This window comes from Loxodonta africana, chromosome 3 (assembly GCF_030014295.1).
Source record: "Loxodonta africana isolate mLoxAfr1 chromosome 3, mLoxAfr1.hap2, whole genome shotgun sequence".
NCBI lineage: Eukaryota > Metazoa > Chordata > Mammalia > Proboscidea > Elephantidae > Loxodonta > Loxodonta africana.
This window is the reverse complement of record NC_087344.1, coordinates 193227974-193254526: the sequence shown is the minus strand read 5'-3', so window position 1 is coordinate 193254526 and position 26553 is coordinate 193227974. Positions and strand designations below refer to the sequence as shown.

The 26553-nt window shown below is 39.3% G+C and overlaps 1 protein-coding gene across 1 annotated transcript in view; it reads left to right on the top strand.

The window, feature by feature from the left end:
- Positions 1 to 26553, top strand: part of SPTA1 (spectrin alpha, erythrocytic 1) — a 107545-nt gene that overhangs the window by 50210 nt on the left and 30782 nt on the right. The window contains exons 23-38 of the mRNA XM_064282773.1: positions 535 to 721; positions 1387 to 1488; positions 10460 to 10551; positions 11444 to 11588; positions 12406 to 12587; positions 14589 to 14688; positions 14801 to 14998; positions 16740 to 16883; positions 19039 to 19142; positions 19478 to 19640; positions 19909 to 20040; positions 20621 to 20758; positions 22974 to 23078; positions 24184 to 24392; positions 25407 to 25527; positions 26119 to 26240. Of these exons, the coding sequence (XP_064138843.1) occupies positions 535 to 721; positions 1387 to 1488; positions 10460 to 10551; positions 11444 to 11588; positions 12406 to 12587; positions 14589 to 14688; positions 14801 to 14998; positions 16740 to 16883; positions 19039 to 19142; positions 19478 to 19640; positions 19909 to 20040; positions 20621 to 20758; positions 22974 to 23078; positions 24184 to 24392; positions 25407 to 25527; positions 26119 to 26240 (2244 nt within the window). The remainder of the gene's footprint in view (positions 1 to 534; positions 722 to 1386; positions 1489 to 10459; positions 10552 to 11443; positions 11589 to 12405; positions 12588 to 14588; positions 14689 to 14800; positions 14999 to 16739; positions 16884 to 19038; positions 19143 to 19477; positions 19641 to 19908; positions 20041 to 20620; positions 20759 to 22973; positions 23079 to 24183; positions 24393 to 25406; positions 25528 to 26118; positions 26241 to 26553) is intronic.

Genomic DNA, 26553 nt, shown 5'->3' with positions numbered 1-26553 from the left:
AAACTTAGAGTATTTCAAATACCTTCATATGAGGAACGGGATCTCCAGAACCATTAAGGCAATTGTGTGAGGTCAGAAACTGAATGGAACCATGTGTTCTGACTCCCTGTACGTATATTTTCTTACTTAACTGTAAAACTGGAATTATAATCTTACCTCACAGAGTTGTTATAAAGATTGGAAAATATACGTACAGGATTCTTTTAAGATTATCAAAGGTCCTAACTTCCATATGAACTCTGTTTACCATATCAGGCTATGTCCAGTTGCCATATGACGTGAAAATTTCATTTTATAGAAGGAGAAAGGAATGTTGCCGTCCGTGCTGTTGGGACATTGACTTTTTGATCATTTTTAAATGTAAAACTGTATGCTTGTCTCTCTGTTCTAACACTATTTTTCCTCTATCTTTATTTCCTCCTCTCATTTACATGCTCTTGATTTCTTCTCTTTATGTCTCACCATATCTCTACTCTTTTGTGTTTTCTCCATCTTTTACCCCACCTTTCCCATTCTCTTGACTTCACCACTCAGGTACCGCTCCCTCCTTGATCGGGCGGAGGAACGCAGACGTCATCTATTGCAACGTTACAAAGAATTTTTTCTGGCCTATGAGGCGAGAGACATGCTGGACTGGATCCGAGACAAGAAGGCAGAAAACACTGGGGTGGAACTAGAAGATGTTTGGGAGTTGCAGAAAAAATTTGATGAGTTCCAAGCGGTGAGAAAGAAAGCCCTTTTCCTTTGACATCTTTGGAGAGATGTCATGATTTTCCTTTATCCCATGTCTCCTTCTATGTGACCTCTTAATTTATTTAATATTTGCTGAATATCCTTCCCAAAGCTACTTAGAGCTCCACAGCCCAAATACTTCCCTGGGTGTTGTAGGCATTAAAAAAACTCAAAAAGAGTGCAGAGTAAACTAGTCACCCCATCTTTACAAGCTGCAGTCTCTGACACCCCCAAATTCTGCTGGGAATGTTAGTCTACCTGAATTCTTCAAAATTTTCCCACTACCATAATGTGTTCCTGATGCCCAGATTGAGATAGGGTGTTGTGAGACTCTGTGTCAGGTCTAACCATGGGGCAGGGGTTGAGTGGGAAGAGGGAAAGAATAACCTGACCTTACAGCCAGAAAGTTTCTAAGTGTATGCTATGGATATGCATACTTTAGATAAATATTAGCTCTTTTGGCAAGTTTTGGATAGCCACTGGACATCAGGGAGTTTGAATGTACTCTACTCATTTGCAGATTAGAGGAAGACAGTCATTGTATATTGTAACTGAGATTGCAATATGCTTTAATATTCAGCCAAGACAGGGAAAGATGAGCAGGTAATTCTTGAGAAGGGGATTTACACTATTTTGGGCAAATGTCTCATGCAGGATTTGAAGACAAATGAGCCACGGCTGAGAGAAATAAATAAGGTGGCTGATGAACTGCTATATGAACGTCTTCTAACACCACAAGGAGCTCAAATCCAGCAGGTAACTAAGACTCTTCCATTCCTTCTCACCACCAGCCTGGACTTCTTGAGTCCCCACTTCTTTTCAATATACTCAACTTCATATTCCACAGTTTAGCCAGGAACATGAAGAAAGTAATGGCAGTGTGGAAATGGCTACAGGAAAAATCAAGGACAAATAGTCCAGCCATTGTTACTGTCAAAAAGGACTTAATTAAAACAGGTTTATCTATTACATCTACTGAGTGTCCTCTGTGCTCCCAGAATAGGAATTATGTGGATGTGTTGGGAAGGAGGCGAAAGTATCAGAACAGGGGATTCAGATTTAGCTTCAAGAGACAGTATTAGGTAGTTCATGGAATATTGCAATGGACATCAGCAAAATTGGGTTTAAGTCCTGGCTCTACCCAGTCTCACTGCATATCCTTGGGCAACGCACTTCATTTCTAAGGACCTCAATTTCCACATCTCTAAAGCAAGAGCACTTAAAAGCACTAAAGCAAAAGCACTTAAAAGCACAGTCTTTAAGTTTGGTTTAATTTTCTGTTCTGTGCTCCACTAAACTGAAACTAAACTGCTTGTCTCTACCCATACCCCAAAATCTTTTTTTTGTCCTAAAAGATTTTATTTTTCTTTCTTTTTTTTTTATTGTGTTGTAAATGAAAGTTTACAATTCAAGTCAGTTTCTCATACAAAAACTTATACACACATTCTTATGTGACCCTAGTTGCCTTCCCTACAATGTGAAAGCACGCTCCTCCTCTCCACCCTGTATTTCCTGTGTCCATTCAACCAGCTCCTGTCTGCCTCCGCCTTCTCATCTCGCCTCTAGACAGGTCCTGCCCACATAGTCTCATGTGTCTACTTGAGCTAAGAAGCACACTCCTCATCAGTAACATTTTATGTCTTATTCTAGTCTAATCTTTGTCTGAAGAGTTGGCTTCAGGAATGGTTTTAGTTTTGGGCTAACAGAGAGTCTGGGAGCCATGACCTCTGGGTCCCTGAAGTCTGAGTCAGACCATTAAGTCTGGTCTTTTTACTAGAATTTGAGGTCTGCATCCCACTTTTCTCCTGCTCCATCATGGATTCCCTGTCAGGGCATTCATTGGTGGTAGCCAGGCAGCATCTAGTTCTTCTGGTCTCAGGCTGACGGAGTCTCTGTTTTATGTGGCTCTTTCTGTCTCCTGGGCTCATATTTTCCTTGTTTCTTTGGTGTTCTTCATTTTCCTTTGCTCCAAGTGGGTTGAGACCAATTGATGCATCTTAGATGGCTGCTTGCTAGCTTTTAAGACTCCAGACACCACTCACCAAAGTGGGATGCAGAATGTTTTCTTAATTCACTTTGTTATGCTGGTTGACCTAGATGTCCCCAGAAACCATGGTTCCTAGACCCATGCCCCTGCTACTCTGTCCCTCAGAGTGTTTGGTTGTATTCAGGAAACTTCTTAGCTTTTGGTTTAGTCCAGTTGTGCTAACTTCCCCTGTATTGTGTTGTCCTTCCACTTGCCTAAAATAATTCTTATCTACTGTCTAGTTAGTGAATACTCCTTTCTGTCACTCCCCACCCTCATAACCATCAAAGAATGTTTTCTTATGTGTTTAAACCTTTTCTTGAGTTCTTATAATAGTGGTCTCATAGAATATTTGTCCTTTTATGACTGACTAATTTCACTCAGCGTAATGCCTTCCAGATTCATATTTGTTCTGAGATGTTTAATGGATTCATCGTTGTTCTTTATCATTGCATAGTATTCCATTGTGTGAATATACCATCACTTTTTTTTTTTTTTACCCGTTCTTCCTTTGATGGACACCTTGGTTGTTTCCATCTTTTTACTACTGTAAACAGTGCTGCAATGAACATGCGTGTGCATATATCTATTCCTGTGAGGGCTCTTATTTCTCTAGGATATATTGCAAAGAGTGGAAGTGCTGGATCATATGGTAGTTCGATTTCTAGCTTTTTAAGGAAATGCCAGATCGATTTCCAAAGTGGTTGTACCATTTTACATTCCCACTAGCAGTGTATAAGGGTTCAGGTCTCTCCAAAACCTTTCTAATATTTATTATTTTGTGTTTTTTGCATTAATGCTAGCCTTGTTGGTGTGAGATGGTATTTCATTTTAGTTTTGATTTGCATTTCTGTAATGACTAATGATTGTGAGCCTCCTGAATGTCTTCTTTGGTGAGTACCTGCTCATATCTTTTGCCCATTTTTTAATAGGGTTATTTGTCTTTTTGTTGCTAAGGTTTTGCAGTATCTTGTAGATTTTAAAGATTAGATGCTGATCAGATTTGTTGCAGCCAAAACTTTTTCCTAGGCTGTAGGTTGTCTTTTTACTCTTTTGGTGAAGTCTTTGGATGAGCATAAGTGTTTGATTTTTAGGAGCTCCCAATTATGTAGTTTCTCTTCTGGTGCTTGTGCATCGTTACTAATGTTTTGATACTGTTTATGCCATTTATTAGGGATCCTAGCATTGTCCCTATTTTTCTTCCATGATTTTTATCATTTTAGATTGTATATTTAGGTCTTTGATCCATTTTGAATTAGTTTCTGTGCATGGTGTGAGGATGGGTCTTGTTTCATTCTTTTGCAGATGGATATCCAGTTATGCCAGCACCATTTGTTAAAGAGACTGTCTTTTCCCCAATTAATAGACTTGGGAACTTTGTCAAATATCAGCTGCTCATAAGTGGATGGATTTACATCTAAATTCTCAATTCCGTTCCATCGGTCTATGTATCTGTTGTTGTGCCAGTACCAGGCTGTTTTGACTACCGTGGAGGTATAACAGGTTCTGAAATCAGGTAGTGTGAGGCCTCCCACTGTATTTTTCTTTCTCAGTAATGCTCTACTTCTCTGGGCCCTTTTCTCTTTCCATATGAAGTTGATGATTTGTTTCTGCATCTTATTAAAAAATGTCATTGGAATTTGGATCAGGATTGCAATGTATCTGTAGATCACTTTGGGTAGAATAGACGTTTTCACAATGTCGAGTCTTCCTATCCATGAGCAAGGAAGGTTTTTCCACTTATGTAGGTCTCTTTTGGTTTCTTGCAGTGGTGTCTTGTAGTTTTCTTTGTGTAGGTCTTTTACATCTCTGGTTAGATTTATTCCTAAGTATTTTATCTTCTTGGGGGCTGCTGTAAATGGCATTGATTTGGTGAATTCCTCTTTGAAGTTCTCTTTATTGGTGTAGAGGAATCCAACTGATTTTTGTGTGTTTATCTTGTATCCTGATACTCTGCTGAACTCTTTTAGTAGTTTCGTTAGTTTTCTCGTAGATTCTGTAGGGTTTCCTATGTATAAGATCATGTCATCTGCAAATAGAGATACTTTTACTTCTTCCTTACCATCCTGGATGCCCTTTATTTCTTTATCTAGCCTAATAGCTCTGGCTAGGACCTGCAGTACAACGTTGAATAAGAGTGGTGATAAAGGGCATCCTTGTCTGGTTCCCATTCTCAAAGGGAATGCTTTCAGGCTCTCTCCATTCAGGATGATGTTGGCTATTGGCTTTGTATAAATGCCTTTTATTATACTGAGGAATTTCTCTTCTGTTCCTATTTTGCTGAAAGTTTTTATCATGAATGGATGTTGGACTTCGTCAAATGCCTTTTCCACATCAATTGATAAGATCATGTGGTTCTTGTCTTTTGTTTTATTTATGTGATGGATTACATCGACTGTTTTTCTAATGTTAAACCATCCTTGCAGATCTGATATGAATCCCACTTGGTCATGTTGAATTATTTTTTTGATATGTTGTTGAATTCTATTGGCTAGAATTTTGTTGAGGATTTTTGCATCTAAATTAATGAGACATATTGGTCTGTAATTTTCTTTTTTTGTGTGGTTTCTTTACCTGGTTTTGCTCTCAGGGTTATGCTGGCTTCATAGAATGAATTTGGGAGTATTTCATCCTTTTCTATGCTCTGAAATGCCTTCAGTAGTAGTAGCGTTAACTCTTTCCTGAAAGTTTGGTAGAATTCTCCAGTGAAGCCATCAGGACCAGGGCTTTTTTTGTTGGGAGTTTTTTAATTACCTTTTCAATCTCTTCTTTTGTTATATGTTTATTTAGTTGTTCTACCTCTGTTTGTGTTAATTTAGGTAGGTAGTGAGTTTCTAGAAATTTGTCCATGTCCTCTAGATTTTCAAATTTGTTAGAGTACCATTTTTCATAGTAGTCTGTTATGATTCTTTTAATTACAGCTGGGTCTGTGTGATATCACCCATCTCATTTCTTATTCAGGTTATTTGCTTCCTCTCCTGTTTTTCTTTTGTCAGTTTGGCCAGTGGTTTATCAATTTTGTTTGTCTTCTCAAAGAACCTGCTTTTGGTCTTGATAACTCTTTCAATTGGTTTTCTGTTCTCTATTTAATTCTGCTAATTTTTATTGTTTGCTTTCTTGTGGTGCCTGTGGGCTTCTTTTGCTGCTCTCTTTCTGTTTGTTCAAGTTGTAGCGTTAATGCTTTGATTTTAGCCCTTTCTTCTTTTTGGATGTGTGCATTTTTTGCTATAAATTGACCTCTGAGCACGGCTTTTGCTGTGTCCCAAAGGTTCTGGTAGGAAGGGTTTTCATTCCCACTGGATTCTCTGAATTTCTTTATTCTGTCCTTAATTTCTTCTATAACCCAGTAGTTTTTGAGCAAGGTGTTGTTCAGTTTCCATGTGTTTGATTTTTTTTCCTTGCATGTTCTGTTATTGATTTCTACTTTTATGGTCAGAAAAGTTGCTTTGTAAAATTTTGATGTTTTGGGTTCTGTTATGACTTGCTTTATAGAGTAATATGTGGTCTATTTTGGAGAATGTTCCATGTGCATTGGAAAAGAAATTATATTTGGCTGCTGTTGGGTAGAGTGTTCTGTATATGTCTATGAGGTCAAGTTGGTTGATTGTGGCATTTAGATCTTCCGTGTCTTTATTGAGCTTCTTTCTGAATGTTCTGTCCTTCACCGAAAGTAGTGTGTTGAAGTCACCTACTATTATTGTAGAGTTCTCTCTCTTTTCAGTGCTGTTAGAGTTTTTTTTTTGTACTTTGGAGCCCTGTCATTGGGTGCATAAATATTTATTATGGTTGTATCCTACTCGTATACTGACCCTTTAATCATTGTATAGTGGCCTACCTTATCCTTTGTCGTGGATTTTATTTTAAATTCTATTTTGTCAGCAATTTATATTGCCACTCCTGCTCTTTTTTGATTGTTGTTTGGGTGATTTTCTTTTTTTGCTCTTTGAGTTTTTGTTTGTGTCTTTAAGTCTAAGGCATGTCTCCTGTGACAGCATATAAACAGATTTTGTTTCTTCCATTCTGCCACTCTCTGTCTTTTTATTGGTACATTTAATCCATTTACAGTCAGCTTAATTATTGATAGGTATAAGTTCACTGCTGCCATTTTGGTGTCTTTTTTGTGTGTGTTATTGAGAGTTTGTTTTTTCCACTTAATTTCCTGTGCTGAGTCATTTTCCTTTATATATTGTCTTTTCCTCATTTTCATTGATATTGCTTTTATATATGCTTAGTCTTTATATTTTTCTTGTTTTTTATTTTGATGTGTAGGATTGTTAGTTTCCTTTGTGGTTATGTTAATATTTACCCCTATTTTTCTAAGTTTAAATCAATCTTTTGTTTCTTTATATTACCTTGACTTCCTCTCCATATGAAGGATCTATGATTACATATTTTAGTCCCTTTTTTGTTTTAATGTTGTCATCTTTTACGTAATGATGTCTCTGTATCCTTGTTTTCAGCATTTTATCTTTGATTTATTTTTTGTGATTTCTTTACCTGGGTTGATGTCTGATAGCTCTGTCTTGTGTTCTGGTCTTGGGTTGTTATCTGAAGTTGTTGATTTTCTAACCGGAGGACTCCCTTTAGTGTTTCTTGTAGTTTTGGTTTGGTTTTTATGAATTCCCTAAACTTCTGTTTATCTAGAAATGTCCTAATTTCACCTTCAATTTGAGAGACAGTTTCGCTGGATATATAATTCTTGGCTGGCAGTTTTTTTTTTTCCTTCATTACTTTACATATATCATCCCATTGCCTTCTTGCCTGCTTGGTTTCTGCTGAGTAGTCCGAGCTTAGTCTTACTGACTCTCCCTTGTAAGTGATGTTTCGTTTATCCCTAGCCAGTCTTAAAAATCTCTTTATCTTTGGTTTTGGCAAGTTCGATTATTGTATTCTTGGTGACTTTCTTTTAGCATCTACCTTGTGTGGGGTTCAATGTGCATCACAGATATCTTCTCATCTTTCACAATCAGGGAAGTTTTCTGCCACAAATCTTCAACAATTTTCTCTGTATTTTCTGTTATCACCCACTGTTCTGGTACTACAATCACTCGTAGGTTATTCCTCTTGATAGAATCCCACATAGTTCTTAGGATTTCTTCATTTTTTAATCCTTTTATGTGGCTTTTCCTCAAATTTGTTGATATCAAGTGCTTTACCTTCAGTCTCACTAATCCTGACTTCCATTTCTTCAATTATGCTCCTCTGACTTTCTATTGAGTTGTCTAATTCTGAAATTTTATTGTTAATCTTCTGGATTTCTGTTTGCTGTCTCTCAGTGGATTCTTGCAACCTATAAAATTTGTCATTATGCTCTTCCCTAATCTTCTTAAGTTTCTCAGTGCTTTGTCTGTGTGTTCCTTGGCTTGTTCTGTGTTTTGCTTGATCTTCCTGATCTCTTGAAGGGTTCTGTACATTAGTCTTTTGTATTCAAACTCTGGTGATTCCAGGATGTTTCTTCATCCAGAAGATTTCTTGATTGTTTTGGGAGCTTGCTGAAGCCACCATGGTCTGCCTTTTTATGTGATTTGATATTGATGTTGTCTCTGAGCTATCAATAAGTTATTGTATTTATTTATTTTATGTTTGCGTACTGTGTCCTAGCTTCTTTGTTGACACACTCCAATAGGATGTTTGAGTGGGCTAGTTTGATTATCGGTGCATTTGAGCTGTTACTAGGTATATGAGCCCAGGAGTCCACTTAATTTTCTTGTATGGATTCAGCTTAGGTGTCAAGGTAGTTGGTCACCAAGTGTGAAGTTCAGGCTGTCTCCTATAGTCTTAGATGAACAGGGGTGATTGGTGTAGGCACAGGTATCTGGCCCCAGTAGGGGGGCATGCACTCAGCAAGGCAGGGGGCTGACAACCACCCCTGATTGTGAGGAAATCATGTCCCTGTTCCCTACAGTGCCTTGGTGGGTGGGTTTTGCAGCCAGACTGTGGACACCCAGTGCTGCTGGCTGTAAGGGCTGGGAGGCACCACTTATCCTTGGACCCCCATCATGATTGGCTAGTGAAGACGCTGCTTAATAGGAACAGCACTGTCAAAAGTCATGAACCTACCTCTCCACCATATAGCTAAAAGAGTTTAAGTTAGACTTCAGGTGTGTACCCTGTTGTACTGTGGTAAAGAGGGCCTATGCTGTTGAAATGGACCCACATAGGTCTATGCAAGGGTGAAAGACATTAAAATCCATGGACCCCTTATGGCTGCACCTAGGCAAAGGAGATGTTTCTGCCCTGAGTTCCTATCTTAGGGGAGCTGGTAGATTATTTTTTCCCTGTTTGTTAATTTATTCCTTCTCTAAGGCCAGGGTAATGGCTCAGCGTATGTGACAGATCCTACTTCTGGCCCAAAGAAAGTGGCTATCACTGAAGCCAGCTCAGGACCCAGTGCAGAGCAGGAAGGGGGCAAGTAAATGGGAGAGAGTTTTTCCTGAAAAGGAGTGTTTTTTAGTCTGCATGGTAGATTAGATGCAGTACTTGTCTTTGGCCAAGAGTGCCGCTTTTCACCAATTCTGGAGGCATGAGTGGACTCTCAGCCGCTCAGTCTCTCCTGATGTGAAAAATGTGTCCTGAATGCCACTGCTTGCCTTACTGCGCTCATGCCAGCGGATCTGGCCTGAAGGGTGCTGGTTCTCACCAGGTGAGGTCTGGCAACTCCTTGCTGCTTCTGAACCTGTCTGTCCCTCCCCCTGCTCCTCAGTCTGATTCCTCAACTTTGCCTTTGATGTTCAGGGCTCCTGTATCATCATATGTAATTAATTCTCTTGTTTTTTGGGGGAGTCTTTGTTGTAGGAGGGACAACAGGAAGCATCTGACTAATCCACCGTCTTGGCCCTGCCTGCCCCAAATCTAACTCTCTAATTGAAATGTGAGCAGAAAACTTTAAATTGCAACACATACTTACTCACCCCATCACCACTGATGCACAAGCACAAGAAATCCAGTGCTCAAATGCCTGAATGCAAAGAAAATATAGACCAACAAATAAAGGGACTATTATAGTGGAAAGAGATTATCCAAGAAAGCTTGCTAGAAGATGTGGTTTCTAATAAACATACTGAAAAAGACATGAATATAGGTTAGTAGAAGCAGCAGGGGGGAGCATTCTGTGTCTGATTCATTGATCTGGACTGTGGTTCTATACAGGTCTGATGTACATTTATGAAATGTCCAGTCCAGCTCTCTAGATTGTCATAACCACTGAGAACAAACTCTCTGCTCCATTTTGTGGTGAATATCATGGGGTAAGAAGGAGAAGGAGTGTGCATGTGAAAAATTTACTTACTTTGTGTAGAAAGTAGGCCTTTAAGGGGTCACTAGGTTTCTTCAATTCAGGATGCCTAAAAGTATTGGATTTTTTTCTAGAGAAATGTGATAGCTTCTAACTACCTGGGCAAACTTCCACTCATTTTTTGGAGGTTGCAATGAAGTCTCTGGCAGCATTCAGTGACTGCTGCTCCAGGGTTGGTAGTTCCAATCTGGAACATCAGTTTGAAAAGAAAAGAAATCCTTTTCTCTACCACCTCGGAATAAGTGAGGCCCAAGCTTAGAATATCCAAGAAAGAAGTTAAGCTATGCAATTTCTAAAGGAGGTAACATGAGACCAAACATGATTTAAATTCCATCTGGTCTTGAGACATCACTGAGCTATTTGAGTTATCTCCTTGGCTAAAGTCTGATGTGTTGGCCCACTTTCAGGAGTTGAATGCCCGCTGGGGGTCCCTGCAGAGGCTGGCAGAGGAACAGAGCCAACTGCTGGGCAGTGCCCACGCTGTCGAGATGTTTCACAGGTGAGAATTTTAACCTCAGAAAGTGGTGCTGCTCTAATACCCACTCGAAGACCCCAATTCTATTTACTATGGTAGAATCACAGCTTTTAGTGCAACCCTTCTTCCTGAGACAGAGACAATTTGCCAGTAGGAAAACAGGTGTTCCAGTAGTAGATTCCTTACTTGGCATATAGGATATTCCAAGACAATCAACTATCAACTTCAATTTTTCTATTGTCTAGGCTTAGCCCCTGGAACATAATTGGTAGTCTATGTGTGTATAAATATATATATATATATATATTTTCCAGTTATACTGAATGAAACTTAAGTAGAAACAAGTGGTTTAATGAATTGCACTGCTTAACCAAAAATGGATAGTAAAGGGCAACAAATACCACATTGACTCTAACTGTTCATTCAACAATTATTTATATCTGATTTCCAAACCTGTGTCTACATTAAAAAAAAAAAAAAGCAAATGAACAAACAAAATAGAAGCCAAATACCTTCGCTGTATATAAATACATTTTTAAAGATTTGGGGAAGGGAAAACTGAGAGTCGGTTGGTCTGGCTGTTCAAAAGGACTTAAAATGGGAAGCTATAGAATGTGATGTTAAGCATGTGACTCTGCCGTCAGACCACTTGGTTCAAACTTAGGCTCCAACATTTGTCAGTGATATAACTTTGAGAAAATATTTAGCCTCATTAAGCCTGGGAATGACAATAGTAAGTATGCCTCTGGGGGTTGTTGTAAGGATTAAATGATGATGAGGGTAAGGCTGACTACAATGACAAACACAACTATGGTGGGGGTGACTTACATGTGAGCCCAGCTAGTCTTCCTTTGCTACACAGCACACATCATTGCAACTAACCAGCAAAATCACTCTTTACTGTCCTGTGTACCAGAGAAGCAGATGACACGAAGGAGCAGATTGAGCAGAAGTGCCAGGCCCTTAGTGCTGCTGACCCTGGCAAGGACCTGATCAGTGTTCAGGCCCTTCAGCGACAGCACGAGAGCTTCGAGAGAGACCTTAAGCCCTTGGGGGAAAAGGTGAGACAGCATGTGCTCCCAGGTTTTTCCAATACTTTCCTCTTCAAGTTTACATTTACCAATGTCCTTCTTTAGTTTTCTTCCCCAGCTTCTCGGTCTCGCATTTCTCTTTATCTTATTCTATCCTTGTTCTTTGTACTATTTCCTTAAGGCAAGGCCACTAAAAGGACACGACCCACAACCATTAACACAGAGGGAAATCACGTTGGAAGCAAACCTCCTACTTGCCATATTTCCTTGCCACTTTAGTGAATTACAAACGACAAGAAATTGCCTGAAGCTATTTGGAGGCCACACCCAGGACGGCCAGGCCTATGCCTGAGAATGGTGCAGAATTTCTTCAACCGGAATTCACATGAGCTTCCCAATCCTGTCCCAACTCCAAAGCAAATTCTTGAGCTTACCAGCAATACTCTGGGATAAATCATAGGCATTGCACAACCTGGCATTTTCATGCAGAACAAAAAGTGCTGATGTCTATACTGGAAAGATCTTCACATTAAGAATGTGTACCTCAGGTTCCATTAAGAACCAGGGCCACTAGTCAGCAAAATCACTTAACTACCCTGCCCCATTGCCTTCTTATTTTAAAAAGAAGTATGGTGATATCAATTTTGACTACTTCACAGAATTATTGCGTGAACTTAAAGGATTAGTATTATTATTTTATGAAGTAACAAGATGTGCTTTTTTATATCCGTGATATCTATTTTGAAAGATGAACAACAAGGCTCAGGTCACTTCTTTTGCTAGGACTCAGTTGTAATTAGGCTGTAATTACTCTAGGCTGATTAGCAGAGCTCTTGCACCTCCCCAGGTGACCAACTTGGGCGAAACAGCAGAGCGGCTCAGTGAGTCCCATCCAAATGCCACCGACGACCTGCAGAGGCAGCGAAGAGAGCTGAATGAGGCCTGGGATGACCTGTTGGGGCGTACGAAGGATCGTAAGGAGAACTTAGACGAGTCCCAGAAACTCCACGTGTTCCTCAGCAAGGCCAGGTAAAGCTTAAAAGGTAGACTTCCACAGATGGAGTGGGTAAGCCCCATGTTTGTCCCCTGAGTAGCGCTTATGGGAGAAGTCTGGGTACAAGTGCTTTGCTGTTCACTGCTGGGTATTGTGGACACCACTATGTCCAGTTCTGGTAAAACACAAAAATGTGAGGCTCAATACTCCAAACCATAAAATATTGAAGTTGGAAAAAATGTGAGGCCATATAGGCCAGTTAATTAAGCTTCTGTTGAGTATATATTGCATGTATATGGCAATGTGTCAGGAGTTTTGGGGATAGGGACTTCATTCTGTTGGGGAGACGGAGGAGAATACAAAGAACCATGGTAGAATATAATATGGCCCCAAACGCACATCCTAACAAACAACAGTGTGAACTTGGAGGTGGGGAGAACAGATGATACGCTGTAGAAAATGTAACATTTTACTGGGTCTTATCAGTCAGGATTTAACAAGTGGGACAGAAGAGGAAGATACACATGTAGAGGGAGCTATGCAAACAAAGCCACACAACAAGAAAGGCACAGAATGTTGTTCATGGAACAGGAGCAGCTAGAGCATAAGCTTGTACGTCAGAGGGTAAGGAGAAGTAGCAAGAGAGAGATTTTAAAACATTGGGATCAAATTCTGGAGAATTTTGAAAGCTTTGTTAAATAATTTAAAGATAGAGTTGAAAAACCACCTGGAAATATATACTTTATCTATGGAACTATTCCTATATTCTGCCCCATCATATTAGTCTATAGAAGGAGCATTTAGAGTGGGGAGTCTGGGAATAGCTCACAATGCAATGATGTTAGAGAAGAAAGAAGGCACATTTTGGCAAATTGTTGTGCTTGCTCTTGGCCTCTTGCTCCACCATGCATCACCTCTGGAAAGCTGTAGTCTTCCGTGTAGTATAAATAAATACCACCCACGTCCATTCCCCGAATGCATATGTTTCTTCAGATATAGATTCTATCTAGGCTTCAGGTTCCAGACCAAATACTGTGTCCTTTCCTGTATGAAGCATTACTCTTCAAGATTGCAAAATTAATATTCCCATCCTCTGAAAACTCTAAAATCTTGGTTTTTCCACTTATGTTTTCCAGGGTTTATTTATTTTTTTTAATAGCTAGTTACTGTCTATGTTTTGTTTGCTTTTTTTCTCTTTCAGTGTAAAGTGTAAGCTCCAAGAAGGCAAGAATATGTCTTTTTTATCAATGTTAGGTAGTTAGTAAATGCCAATAAAACTTAGTTGCTTGAATAAATAAATGGATGATTTTATAGGAGACAGCCCTAGAACAAAGCTAATGATTTCTATTCAGCAAACAGGGGTCAGGGCACGCTTTATGTTTAATTGGACTGCTATATATAATTTTAAGTTAATGCATAGCTACTTGACATTTGTCTTCTGGGGAGGACAGACCTTAGGTCTGCATTATTCTTCTTCTTGACTGCTAAGAGAATGGGAAACAGACCCATGACTTAATCAACATCGTGTGTTTAGTGAGCAGAAGCCCGTACTGAATTCTGTGGTGAATAACAATGAAAGGAAAGACATGCCTTCCTTGAGACTCAATAATAAAACAGGTCTTTAAACCCAAGAAGTTACTTAAAAGGGGGAGGAGTTAATAAAATGAAATACATACTGGCTCAGGGTGCCAGAAGTCTGGGTTCCAGTCAGATATTTCCTTTTAGTTATGTCACATTGGGCTAATCACTTTTTCCGGTCTGATTTTCTCATCTCTAAAATGGAAGCAAATAAATTACTCATGCTCTCTACAGGATTATAATAAGTGAAAGAGAGAATGTATTTGAAGAGATTTTCAAATGCAAGGGATTGCTATCATTAAGTAATACAGTGCAAATAGCAAACCTGAGATCCGTAAAGCATATAAAGTCAGATAGACATCAATCCCTCTCTAGAAAGAGAAAAGTAATAGGTAGACAGTCGTGTAGCAAGTTGCAAGGTTTTCTTGTCAATGCCATTATTCTGTCTAATTCTCTAGGGAACTACAGAATTGGATCAGTGGCATTGATGACATGGTATCCTCACAGGAGCTGGCTGAGGACTTAATTGGCACAGAGATCTTACTGCAGCGACACCAGGTATAGCTACAAAAGCCATAGCCATGGATCACTGGACCTCACAGACACCCCTCATTTTGCAATTTTTAGCAGTAGGATTGGCCTCAGCAGTCTCTGCCCCTTTTTCCCATAGGAACAACATGCTGACATGAAGGCTGAGGATCCCACCTTTCAGGCCTTGGAGGACTCCGGTGCAGAACTTATAGACAGCAGACACCGTGCCAGCGTTGTCATTGAAAAAAAGCTTCAAGATGTCAGACAAGAGAGAGATGATTTGGAGAAAGCTTGGGAACAACGCAAGAAGATGCTAGAACAATGTCTGAAGTTGCAGGTACAGCAAATTCTCAATCATCCTATTAAGTAGGATCAACCTCAGTCTGTTTCTTCTATGCAGTTTTACATGATACAGGTTTTCAACTCACTGGCCTTTCCATGCTATAAGCAGAAGGGCATCTTATGTTCTCTGATACGGGATTCTCTGTTTCGTAGACTAATAGCTGCGGTATTCTTTTCTCTTACCCTTGTTAGAAGAGCCAAACTCGATAGAGGTGAGCTCTGGGCATTAAGTACGATCATTGTCATTTATTTACTGACTTATTTTTATTGAGAACCTACTGTGTTTAGCACCCTAGGGACACAAAGATTAGTAAGATAGGATCCCTTTACCGAAGTAGTGAAATCAGACATGTAGACGGATCATTCTAGTACAACAGTATGATGATTAATAAAACAAAATGTACAAAATTTGCTTGGAGACTAACGAGGAGGGAGCAAATAATCTTTTGCGGGGAAGGGATCAAGAGTAGAAGTGTCACCGGCTACCCTGAAGGATAGTGTTTACCAAAGTTTTAAAGAAGTAACTGGCCAGTATTCACCAGGTATAGAATATAGAGAAGGGCATCCCAAGAATGGTATATAGCTTATATAAAAACTTAAAATGCATGTTTAGAGAATAGTGAAAGAACCAAATAGCTAAAATTCAAGGTATGGATGCTATGAAGTATGTGTGTGTGTGTGTGTGTGTGTGTGTGTTGTCTGTGTCCATGGATGTTCGGGATTTGGGGTCTTGGCTATAAAAACACACAAGCTCCAGTCTGTTCCTGACTGATGGAGATAATTGTTCTCTTTTCCAAACCTCTCAGTGACTCCCTTTCATTTGTGGCCGTCTTTCACAGGGCAAATCCTAATTTTCCTAATCATCTCAATACCTTTAAATTACCTTAGGTCAGAGGAGACTTTCCCCAAACTCATCTAAATTTCACATGTCTCTGACCTGCGGAGACTTGAGAGATGACTAGAAGGTTTTCATAAAATAAAGTCTTCTTTTCTTGAGCAAAGCTTCACGGGCCCTTTCTTGTTCTTAAAAGTCCACAGCTCATTTCGCCACTGGTACTACTACGAAGCAGCTATTGAGAATTACGTAGCTCAGGTCTTTCTCAGATATACCTGCCAATTTTAAATGCTTGAAATAATAGAGAATGTCAAAGTTTCCTGGAAGTGGAGGCTTCCAGGAGGTGAAAGAGACTTTTCTCCTTATCCCTAAAGCCCCCAAACCACCAATGAGAATTCTGAAGCTCTGGTCCCTAGAGACCCTTAGGAATAACCTACCCTCCTCTCTGAAGACCTTACTACCTGTCTAAGAATTAGTCTGGCAATAACAAATATTGCTGTTACATTTTGAAAACAATTAAAAGCATTTGTTAATTATTCCAGGTAAATACCCATATGTAAAAGTGTATATTGAACAATTGCGTGAATGAATGAATGGGGCCAGAACCCAGAAAAAGTTCCCAGGGAACTAATGGCCACCTAAGTAAGATGAATAGTGTATTGAAATGGTAAGTAGAGGTGGGATTAAGTACCTGATGGTCTATACTCCACCCCACCCTCTAATTCTCAATCTATCGTTCTCTCTCTCTCTCTCACGTACTTCTTAGAAGAATATAAGTACCCCCTGCAGGATCTCTTATGTCAATACAATATCACGAGAGAGAGGTAAAATCATTTCCTCTGTCCCCCACCCCGGAATGAATGTGGAATGTACCATATACCTCTAACTTCATTCCCCATAGGAGTTCCAAGGGGACTGTGATCAAATTGAGAGCTGGATGGTGGCACGTGAGAATTTCTTGAGATCAGAGGACAAGGGCTCCTTAGATAGCCTGGAGGCCTTGAGCAAGCAACGTGATGATTTGGACAAAGCAATCACTGACCAGGTAATAACAACTAATATAATGAGTATAATTATTCCAATAATAACTATTAGTAATAACAACATTTGTGTGGTTTTACGATTTATAAGTATTTTGATACTCATTTTCTTCTCCCTAAAAACTGAGGTAGACAGGGCAGCATTGCAGTGTGGTTTAGTCTTGCCCAAGTCACATGTGGCACGTGCATTTCTCACTTTAAATTTGTATTGTTATTTTTCAGGCTTCAACTCCAAACCCAACATAGATATGCTATAGAAGTGGTGCAATAGTGATGAATATTCCCTGGGCTCATTGCTTAGCAGAAATGGAAAGACAAGCAGCTTCAAAGGGCTCTGTGCTTAGACTGGATTAAGTGGAAACCACTTAATCCGCTTAACAATTGAGCCCAGCAGTGAATATACTGGGAAGCTAATGAGCCCCCATGTTGCACAGATCCTTACCAAGGCCCCCTTTTTCCTCAACCTAAATAGATACTTATTTTGTACATAATTTTGTAATTGAGGCTTTGGGTTTCTTTCATTTTGTTTTTAATGAAAGAGGGCCCTCAAATTGTCTAAGCTTCAGATATCACAAAAGCTGGATTCACCCCAGGCTAAACCCATTAAAACAGCTTCATTTGCCAAAGTGAGCCACACTAACCTGCAAGGCTTGAGGTGTGAAGAAGTTTATTTTTGCGTATGTTTAAAATTATAACTGTTTGGTACACAGTCTAAAGGGATTTCTCTAGAGCTTACCTCTTAAACTAAAGGGTTAGCATTTCTATTTTCCTATTCTTCCTTATAGATAACCTAAAGTTGTGACCATCTTATATGAATGCTCAGTGCAATGCTTCAAAATTTGTCAGTGACAATAAAATTAACAAGTAAAGATCCCATGTACAAGGCGAGAGGTATACGAGAACTCTCTGTAACTTCTACACAATTTTTCTGTAAACCTAAAACTGCTCTAAAAAAAAAAGTCTAGAAAATAGATAGACAGATGATAGATAGATAGACGATAGATAGATATAGATACACAGATAGATACGTAGATACATAGATAGACAGAAAGGTGCGTAGGTAGGTAGGTAGGTAGATAGAAAGAGACAGGTCTCCATCTCCTCTAGGTTCAGAGAGACAGATGAATTTATTTTCTTATAGGAATACAAAAACTAATGATCACTTAGCACATGGTAGCTTATACATCAGTTTCACAAACATATTTCAAATAATTCTTTCAAAAACTCTAGATTGTAGATTAGTGTCATCCTCAGTCTATAGAGTAGGAACCTAAGTGTCCCAGAGAAATCACATGACTGATTGTTTAGCTAAAAAGTAGGGAAGACAACATTTGTACCAAGTTCATTGAAAGGACTTCATTCAACATATCCCCCCTCTTTTTATTTATTTTTTATTTATTGTGCTTCAAGTGAAAGTTTATAAATCATTCAATATAATTTTTATTTATTGTACTTATAAATTAATAAATGAAACAGAAGATTCTATGAAATGACTCTTAACCAGTAATCAATTTTATCCCATCTCTCATCCTAAATTTAAAATCAAGTTTGTTCATTTTTAAGATGCTCACACAAGTTATTCAGATCACAAAAAATATAGCAGTTGTATTTTAGAAGTGTTCTCATAAATGTATAGTCTTATCAGATAACAAGCAAATATTGACTCAGCATTGAAAGCATACAATAGGCTTGAATTTTAAGAAACATTACTTTCAATATTTGATCAATAATTAGGTGGGGAGAGTAAGAATTGGTTTTACCTTTCAAGATATTTATACTAGAAAATTTCAAAAGATAGGCAGAATTTGGAATTAAAAAAAAAAAAAAAACCCTGACTTTCAGAACTAAAAGAGATTTTATAAACTATTTCAACATTCATTGCAGGAATAACCCTCTAAAATTACCCTGGGAAATGGCTGTTCTCCAGAGGACTCAGTTCCACACAAGTTGCTGATTTACTTGTTGACCAGCACTGATTATTAAATCTTTCTTCTCTTGCTGAATTGAAATCCACCTCGCTGTAAAAACATTTAACCTTTGGTCCTGGTGCTGCCCCCCAGACCACAAAGAACATGTCTGCCCTTTTGTCGGAGAGAATCTGGGATTGTACCAAGGGACTAATCTCCAGACATCTGGACTCTTTCCTTTTCCTTTCACTAGGAAGAGAAGATCACTGACCTGAAACATTTTGCTAAGCAGCTCATAGATGATGACCACTATGCCAAGGAGGCGATTGCTGCTCGGCTTCAACAGGTGCTAGACAGGTCAGACCTGATTGATTGTTTTGTGAGCTACACGAAGATGTAACAAAAAAACTTCTTTGATAGAAAATGGAGGTGACACTTTGGCTTCTTCTCCATTCCAGATGCCTAAAACTATCTTAACACCTTGGGAAACTTTTTGACCTAGACTCATAGAATGAAAGATCTGAAGAGTGTCTTAGAAATTATCTGGCTCAACCACTGCATTTTATATTTGAAAATAATGAGACTGTGTGAGAGGGGAAGGGACAGGCTGGTGAATGGAAAGATTCATAGATATGGTATCAGAGCTTAGAGGAAAGGCAAAGGGCAGAGAGTGATCTAGTCCCCCGCTCTAGGTGGAATGCTCTCAAAGCTCAGCTAATAGCCGAGAAAACAAAACTTGGAGACTCTGCTGACCTGAAAAAATTTAACTCTGACTTTGAGGAACTAGAAGAATGGATCAGTGAGATGCTGCCCACAGCCTGTGATGAATCCTACAAAGATCCTACCAACATTCAGGTAAGTTCAAAATAGAAATCTCAGAAAATTTCACCATACCCAGATTGTTGGTTGAATGGGCATCCCACTATACTGACCACTCCTTTACTGTTGAGGCTGCTGACCCTGCTGGCATGGACTTCTGAGTCAGATGTGCAGTGGGTCCTTCAGAAGTCATCACTACCTTGAGAAATGCTATGACAGAAGTATTAACTCTTCCTTTTCATCAGCATTTACTTTATCCTGCTTTCCTAAATGAGAAGGTAACTTTGTTTCCATTTGCCTTCAGAGGAAATACCTGAAGCATCAGGCCTTTGAAAATGAGGTCAAAGGCCGAGCTGAGCTGGTAGAAGGAGTCATCGACCTGGGGAACTCCCTGATTGAGCGAAGGGCATGTGATGGCAATGAAGAGACTGTGAAGGTAGGGGTTTCTGCTCAGACTAGGCTCTGTCCAGAAAGGCACATGAAAAAAATGTTTTATTCTTTCAGTGTTTCCACGTGTGGGGCCCTGAGTTAAGAGCTTAGGCCGCTGACCAAAAGGTCGGGATAAAGAACATATACTGTGGTTAATAGCCTTTCCTCTGATTGCTGCACAAAGAAGGAGGAAAACAGCGATGCTCAAATCTTCTGCTCTCATCATACCCAGAACTTAGAACTCCGAGAAAGCTTTAGACTTAATTCCTAATTCTTACCATGCTTGGTAGTTTCTAAGTCTTGCAATGCTTGTTTTACATTTTCTATCTATGCTGTCAAGAGTCTTTTAACATTCGGAGGTCAATCCCTGTAATCAGGCCAAGACAATGTCCTAAAATGTTCCCGTCTTTCCAATGCCCCCTGTTGTTTCCCAGGTTAAGCATAACTAGTTTAACACATATGATATTCATGTACCAGCAAATTTGGATTCGTTCTTCTCTCTAGAGCCTCCCTTCACTGTCCTCTCTGGTTGTCACTGGCATCAGAGTCTTAACCACTCAAATGATTCCTCACTCTCTTTGGTTTAGGAGAAACTGGAAAAGCTGGAGGAACACTGGGAGAATCTGTTTGAGAAAACAATTGACAAAGGGCAAAAGCTCAATGAGGCCAGTCGCCAGCAGAGGTTCAACACAGGAATCCGGGCTTTTGAATTCTGGCTCTCAGAGGTAATTACACCTAGGTATGCTTGAGTCGCAGGAGCTTCAGGCAGGTGAAGATGAGGAATCCTTGTTTTGTAATAAGACAGAATTGAGAATCTAAGTCTTTCCATACAGTAAAGATGTAAGTAATCCACTAAACTACCCAGTAACCAGGCAAATCAACAGAAATGGTGGGAATCCATGCCAGGATCTCATGGGGAAATCTGTGTCATGGGGAATCATGAGATGACTGGGAAGAAATTTGAAGATTATCTAATTCAATAATCCATCAAATCCAGAAATCCCTTCTGTGAATCTCTATAAAGAAAGGTTTTGGCCTATAATTCAAATGGCAGGAAAATCATTACAATTACCTTTGAAGGAAGATCATTCTACCTTTGGGAAGATCTCACCATTGGGGCATTTTCCCTGGATAAATTAATGAGTCTAGTTTTCTTCTTGGCTCTTCTCTTCAGTTCTTTCAACATTTTCTTCATATTGATTGGTTTCAAATCCACTTACATTCCTGATTATTCTGTTCTGAAGATGCTTAATTCATTCTACCTCTCCAAGGATGGTGACCAGAACTAGGCCTGATATTGAAAGGCGGTAGTATCAGTGGACGATAGAGTCATCTATTTCTTTCAGTGTTCAGAATACCCTCCTTATACAAATTAGCCTCAGATTGTTGGTGACTCCTTTGCTAGGTGGAATGTGACAGGACAACATCTATCCAGTATAAAGGCTTAATGAAAGAGAAGTTGTGTTAGGAAAAAGACAAATCAGCTGAAATGGGAAGTGGAGTTTTCACCTTAGGAAAAAGTGAGCTCCAATTCTGTTCTGCCCAGATCCAAACTTTGATTCCATACTGAGGAATAAAATGGAAGTATAGGTCCTTCTAAATTTCTCTCACTAGTATCCCATCAAGATGTTTGTTGATTTTAAGGTGTCTAAGCTGGAAGGGATTTTAATAATATTAATGATACTAGCCCTACCATCACCACTGCGAGCAATTTATCAAACAGAGACACAGAGCAATCTTTCATTGAAACTCAGAAATGTTAAATATGACAGCTAGTGGATGGTAGAGCCAGGTTATAAATGCAGGTCTGGTTGATTCTAAAAAATCTTATTGGGTCTTATCTCACAACTTCATTTTTCAGATGGGTATCAAGAAATTTAGACAACTCTTTCCTTTTCTTCTTCCAGTTTTAAATTAGAGCAGTTTTCCCCTAGGTTCTCATATATTCCATCTTATACTCTCTTGAACTCAATTCGCAACTCTATTAAGATGTCTCTCCAAAGTCTACTAATCTCATAATTATAACATATGCAAGAGTTTTTGAGGGTTCCACAGCTCTGTCTAGTTTACCATCACTGCTGGTCCCTTGATGGAGACAGGAGGTTAGGCCCAGGTGTCCTTCTGTTCTTGTCTTTGCTGGAGTGTCACTTGGGAATCTGCTGCATTATTCTCCAAAACTCTTTTAAAATACATCAATACTCTTTACATTGGAACGCAGCTACTGATTTCTGAGCAATCACTATGTGCCAGGCACTTCATATATGTTAATTCACTTAATCCTAATAAGAGGCCCAAATTTTACTGATATGGAGACGAATGCTTACAGAAAAGTTAGATAGTTGGTCCCCAAACTCAAATATTCCAAGTGGGAAAGCTGGAATTCTGATCAAGTATGGCTCCAATGCCTATGTGCCTTACATCATACTACTCTTCTCCCGGGGTTGAGAAATGTAATCATGTCTTCTGTTGCTGTTCACCACCAGCTTTGCTTTAATACTTAAGTATTTAGAAAATAGGCTTTGTCGAAAGTCTTTTATTCCACTGATTCAATAATTTACCAAATATTTAATGATCAAATGGCTTTGGACTACTTGGAGCATGTTGTTTTAGAAATTCAAACGGAAAATTTTATACGAAATCAGTACCTTATGATGGCCTTTTGAAGTGAACACCAAAACAGGGGTGTGGCATGAACATAAGCGTAAAATCCGTGAGATTTTACATAAGAAAGGTATCAAATTTGTTCACTATACTATCCCCAATAATAAACAGAGTGCCAGACATCTAGTAAGCATTTAATAAATACTTGTCAGGTAAACAAATGCATGCCTGAATGATTTTCTTTGACCCTTTTTGGGGAAAAGTTTGAGGACATAGTTACTAATCATATTCTCCTTAAAAACAGTTTTTATCTAACAGTTTTATTTCTTCCATTACCAGGCAGACACACTGCTGGCCATGAAAGATCAGGCCAGGGACTTGGCTACAGCAGGCAACCTGCTCAAGAAGCATCAGCTATTGGAAACTGATATGTTGGCTCAAGAGGTCAGTAGTCCTGGAATTCCACTCCCTGGCCAAAATGAAAGTTCTTCTGACTTTCCTCTCTTCTGTTGTAAGAGACTATTTGAGAGCACAGCCTCGCAAAACTAACCTTAGCATTCTCAGCCAGCAGTCATTATAACGAGGTCAAATCCATGGGTTTCAGTCATTTTAACAGTCACTATTAACCAGTCGTCATTAAGCTATAAAAAGGTGGATCCTATGGTTATCCTGTTTATTTTTTCAATTGGTACATGCATATAAACTCACTATCTTCTAAAGCTATTTGACCTTGTCTTTGGAAAAAAAAAGTTTATTTTACAGAATTTAATAGAAAAATGAAATCAGATGGAGATGTATGAAATGAAGTTGTAAAGTATACTCAAAACTATATATACGCTCTGAAAATTTCATGAAGGATTTTAGTTGCATCCTGATTTCCACCAGAAATTGGTGGTGGGAGGAGTGAAGGACATGCTGCCAGGTGCCAATTTCATGTTAGAATTTTTATATCACCAATTTTATTTGATTATACAGATTATACAGATACACCAGAAAGACAGGAAGTCAAAAGCTTTCTAGGTACATGGCTTCAGGACTTGGTGATGTCCCCTGTGACTTCACTAGGTGACAGGATTAGAATGGGAATAGATACCAAAGAGGCTGTAAAATTCCTGAGTGTGTTGTATGGCCAGTCAAAAAAATTTGCCAATAGAGTAGTTCTTTTTGAATATTTCAATCAATCCTTCTATCTGTGACTCTCAAATTCACTGCTGTTGAGAGAAAAAATTCATATACGGGGACAGAGTGCTTGTTCACCAAGATCTTACTTTCTAGTTGAGGAGAGAAGGCTAATACAGCTGAAAACATCAGGAGATAGAACAAGGCATGTAAGACCAAATGTGCAATTTGGGTAACAGAGTAATGCTATCCATACTGCTCTGTGCTCTGCCCCTTCTCCAATCTGATAACTCAGGATACAACATGGTATTTACTATCTTCAAAAGCAATCTATTTGACTTAGTCTTTGAACCTGAACTAGAGGCTGTCAAAGGTCTTGGGTCTACTTACTGTGTCTGTACTGTTCACTGAGCACACTCGGGTTTTTTAGGAAGTGCTCAAGGAGCTGAATGAATTGGCTACTGAACTGCTCTCCAGTGTGTCTTTCAATGAGGACCAGATTATACAGAAAAGGGATAGTGTCAATGAGCGTTTCCTGAATGTCCAGAACTTGGCTGCTGCACACCATGAAAACCTGAAAGAAACCTATGCCTTGTTCCAGTTCTTCCAGAACCTGGATGATGAGGAATCCTGGATAAAGTATGTACCACCAACTCATGGTGGGAGAATAATCCAAGACAGTACATAATCCCCCAAACATGTATTTATTTAATGCTGGAATGAACTATGCAATTATTGGATGCAGCTGGTATTACTTCATCATGTTTGTCTCAGCCTGAAGTTAACATTGATTTTGTTTTTCTCAAATTTCCTCACTGGATGCAGGTAAACAGAGAGATGGTCATACAGTGACTGGAGAACTGCTCATACATGTTGGGAACAAAATGAAAAGGCCATATATGTTTGTTCTAGATAGTTCATAAACTGTGTAATACTCATGGAGACAGCTGGGCATTTACATCACTCACCTAGTTGATGAGATCCTTGTCATTATTCTGTCTGTATCAAATATATCTTATATGATTCTGAACTGGTCACCGGACAGAGAATACTACATAGTACCTGCCCTGGTTTACTTATTAACTGTATTTCTGTTGTAAAAAATATGATTGGGAATATCTTAGCAAATCAAATTATTTTTCTTACTTCCTATTTAGCCTTCCTCATTATGTTCCTCTCCTACAAATCTGCTGACTCTTGCTACTGACAATGAATTAAGGGAAGCACAGTACATAGAGCTTTCCCCTCTGACTGTTAACTTTACTCTTAGGGCAGCAAGTAGGACAATCCTAAACCATTTTAGAAACCATAAGATAATCTTCTCTGCGTAGTTTCTGACTGTGCCTCATGACAGTATTTCCACTTTTTATGCTCTGAACCATCCCAACTGCCATGACTCTTATCAAATCAACCTGCCATATTTACTTAAATGTATTATTTAGGATGGTGTGCATATGGTAGAGATCAGCATGTTATTTTAACTCATAATGAAATAAGTCAGAAGTTTTGCTGATAGCCACTAATTATATTTTTATTTATTGACACTGGGTTGTTGCAGAATTTACCCCTCCCAGAGTCCCAGCCACACATACACACACACTTAGAAAACAATTGTTCTAGGCTGACAGCTTCCTTTTTCTTCCTTGGTTCCAGGGAGAAATTGATAAGAGTGAGCTCCCAAGACTACGGGAGGGATTTGCAGGGCGTTCAGAACTTACTGAAGAAACACAAACGCTTAGAAGGAGAGCTGGTGGCACATGAGCCCGCCATCCAGGTAGGAATCATAGAATATCTGAGCTGGATAGACAGAGATCACTTAGTACCAGTCCTTCTTATTATGGATAAATAGGATGGGGCTAGAAGATGTGAAGGTAGCCTGTGCAGGTCACATAGGTATAGAGTTTACAAGTGTTCTTTTCTCCTCCACATCTTATCTCCCATGAATAAAAGAATTCTGTACACCAATGGTCTTACTTGGCAGAAAACACTTGTAATACTCCTGGGCCAGATCTTGACAGTTAAGATGCAGATTGGGACGACTGGGAAAGTTGTACTTGAGCAATATGGGAAAAATGTAATTCTCGACCTGGCTTGGCAGCAGAGTCAACATATGACCCTGAATAACCCATAGAACATTCTGTAGAGGGCAGCCTAGTGCAAGTGCTGAGATATTTACCAAAAATCCTGGACAAGTTTAGCATGATAGATCTTCTTCATTCTACCAGGATTTTCAGGACCACCCCAAGTCACGTGGAGTTCGTAAGTGATCTGGAAAGTAGGAAGGGATAGATATTTTGCCAGGGGACTGTGGCTAAATGGGGAGAGATTGTGGGGTGATAGAACATGAAAGAGGTATGTTCTTCAGAATGTGCTGGATATGGCAGAGAGTCTGGGAGACAAGGCTGCTGTAGGACGAGAAGAGATCCAGGAGCGGCTGGCTCAGTTTGTTCAACACTGGGAGCAACTGAAAGAGTTGGCCAAGGCTAGGTGAGTGAGGGATAAAAGGCTCAGTGCTCTTCCTGGGTTGCTGGTATCGGGTTGGTGTTAGAAGAATACTTAAGTGTCTGCTTAGCATTGATCCTCTACCCAGTCACCTGTGCCTCTATATATTTTAAGTCCTTGCTCAAATGCCAAGTCTTCCATGAAGCTTTTACCTATTTCCACCAGCCAATAGTGATCACTACCTCTGTGTTTGAATACACCTCTCCTCCTGCATTATTTGCAGTTATCTGCCTTTTATCATTGATAACATGTTATTCTTCATACCAGTTTATTAGCCACTTATCTGTTTTACTTTGTG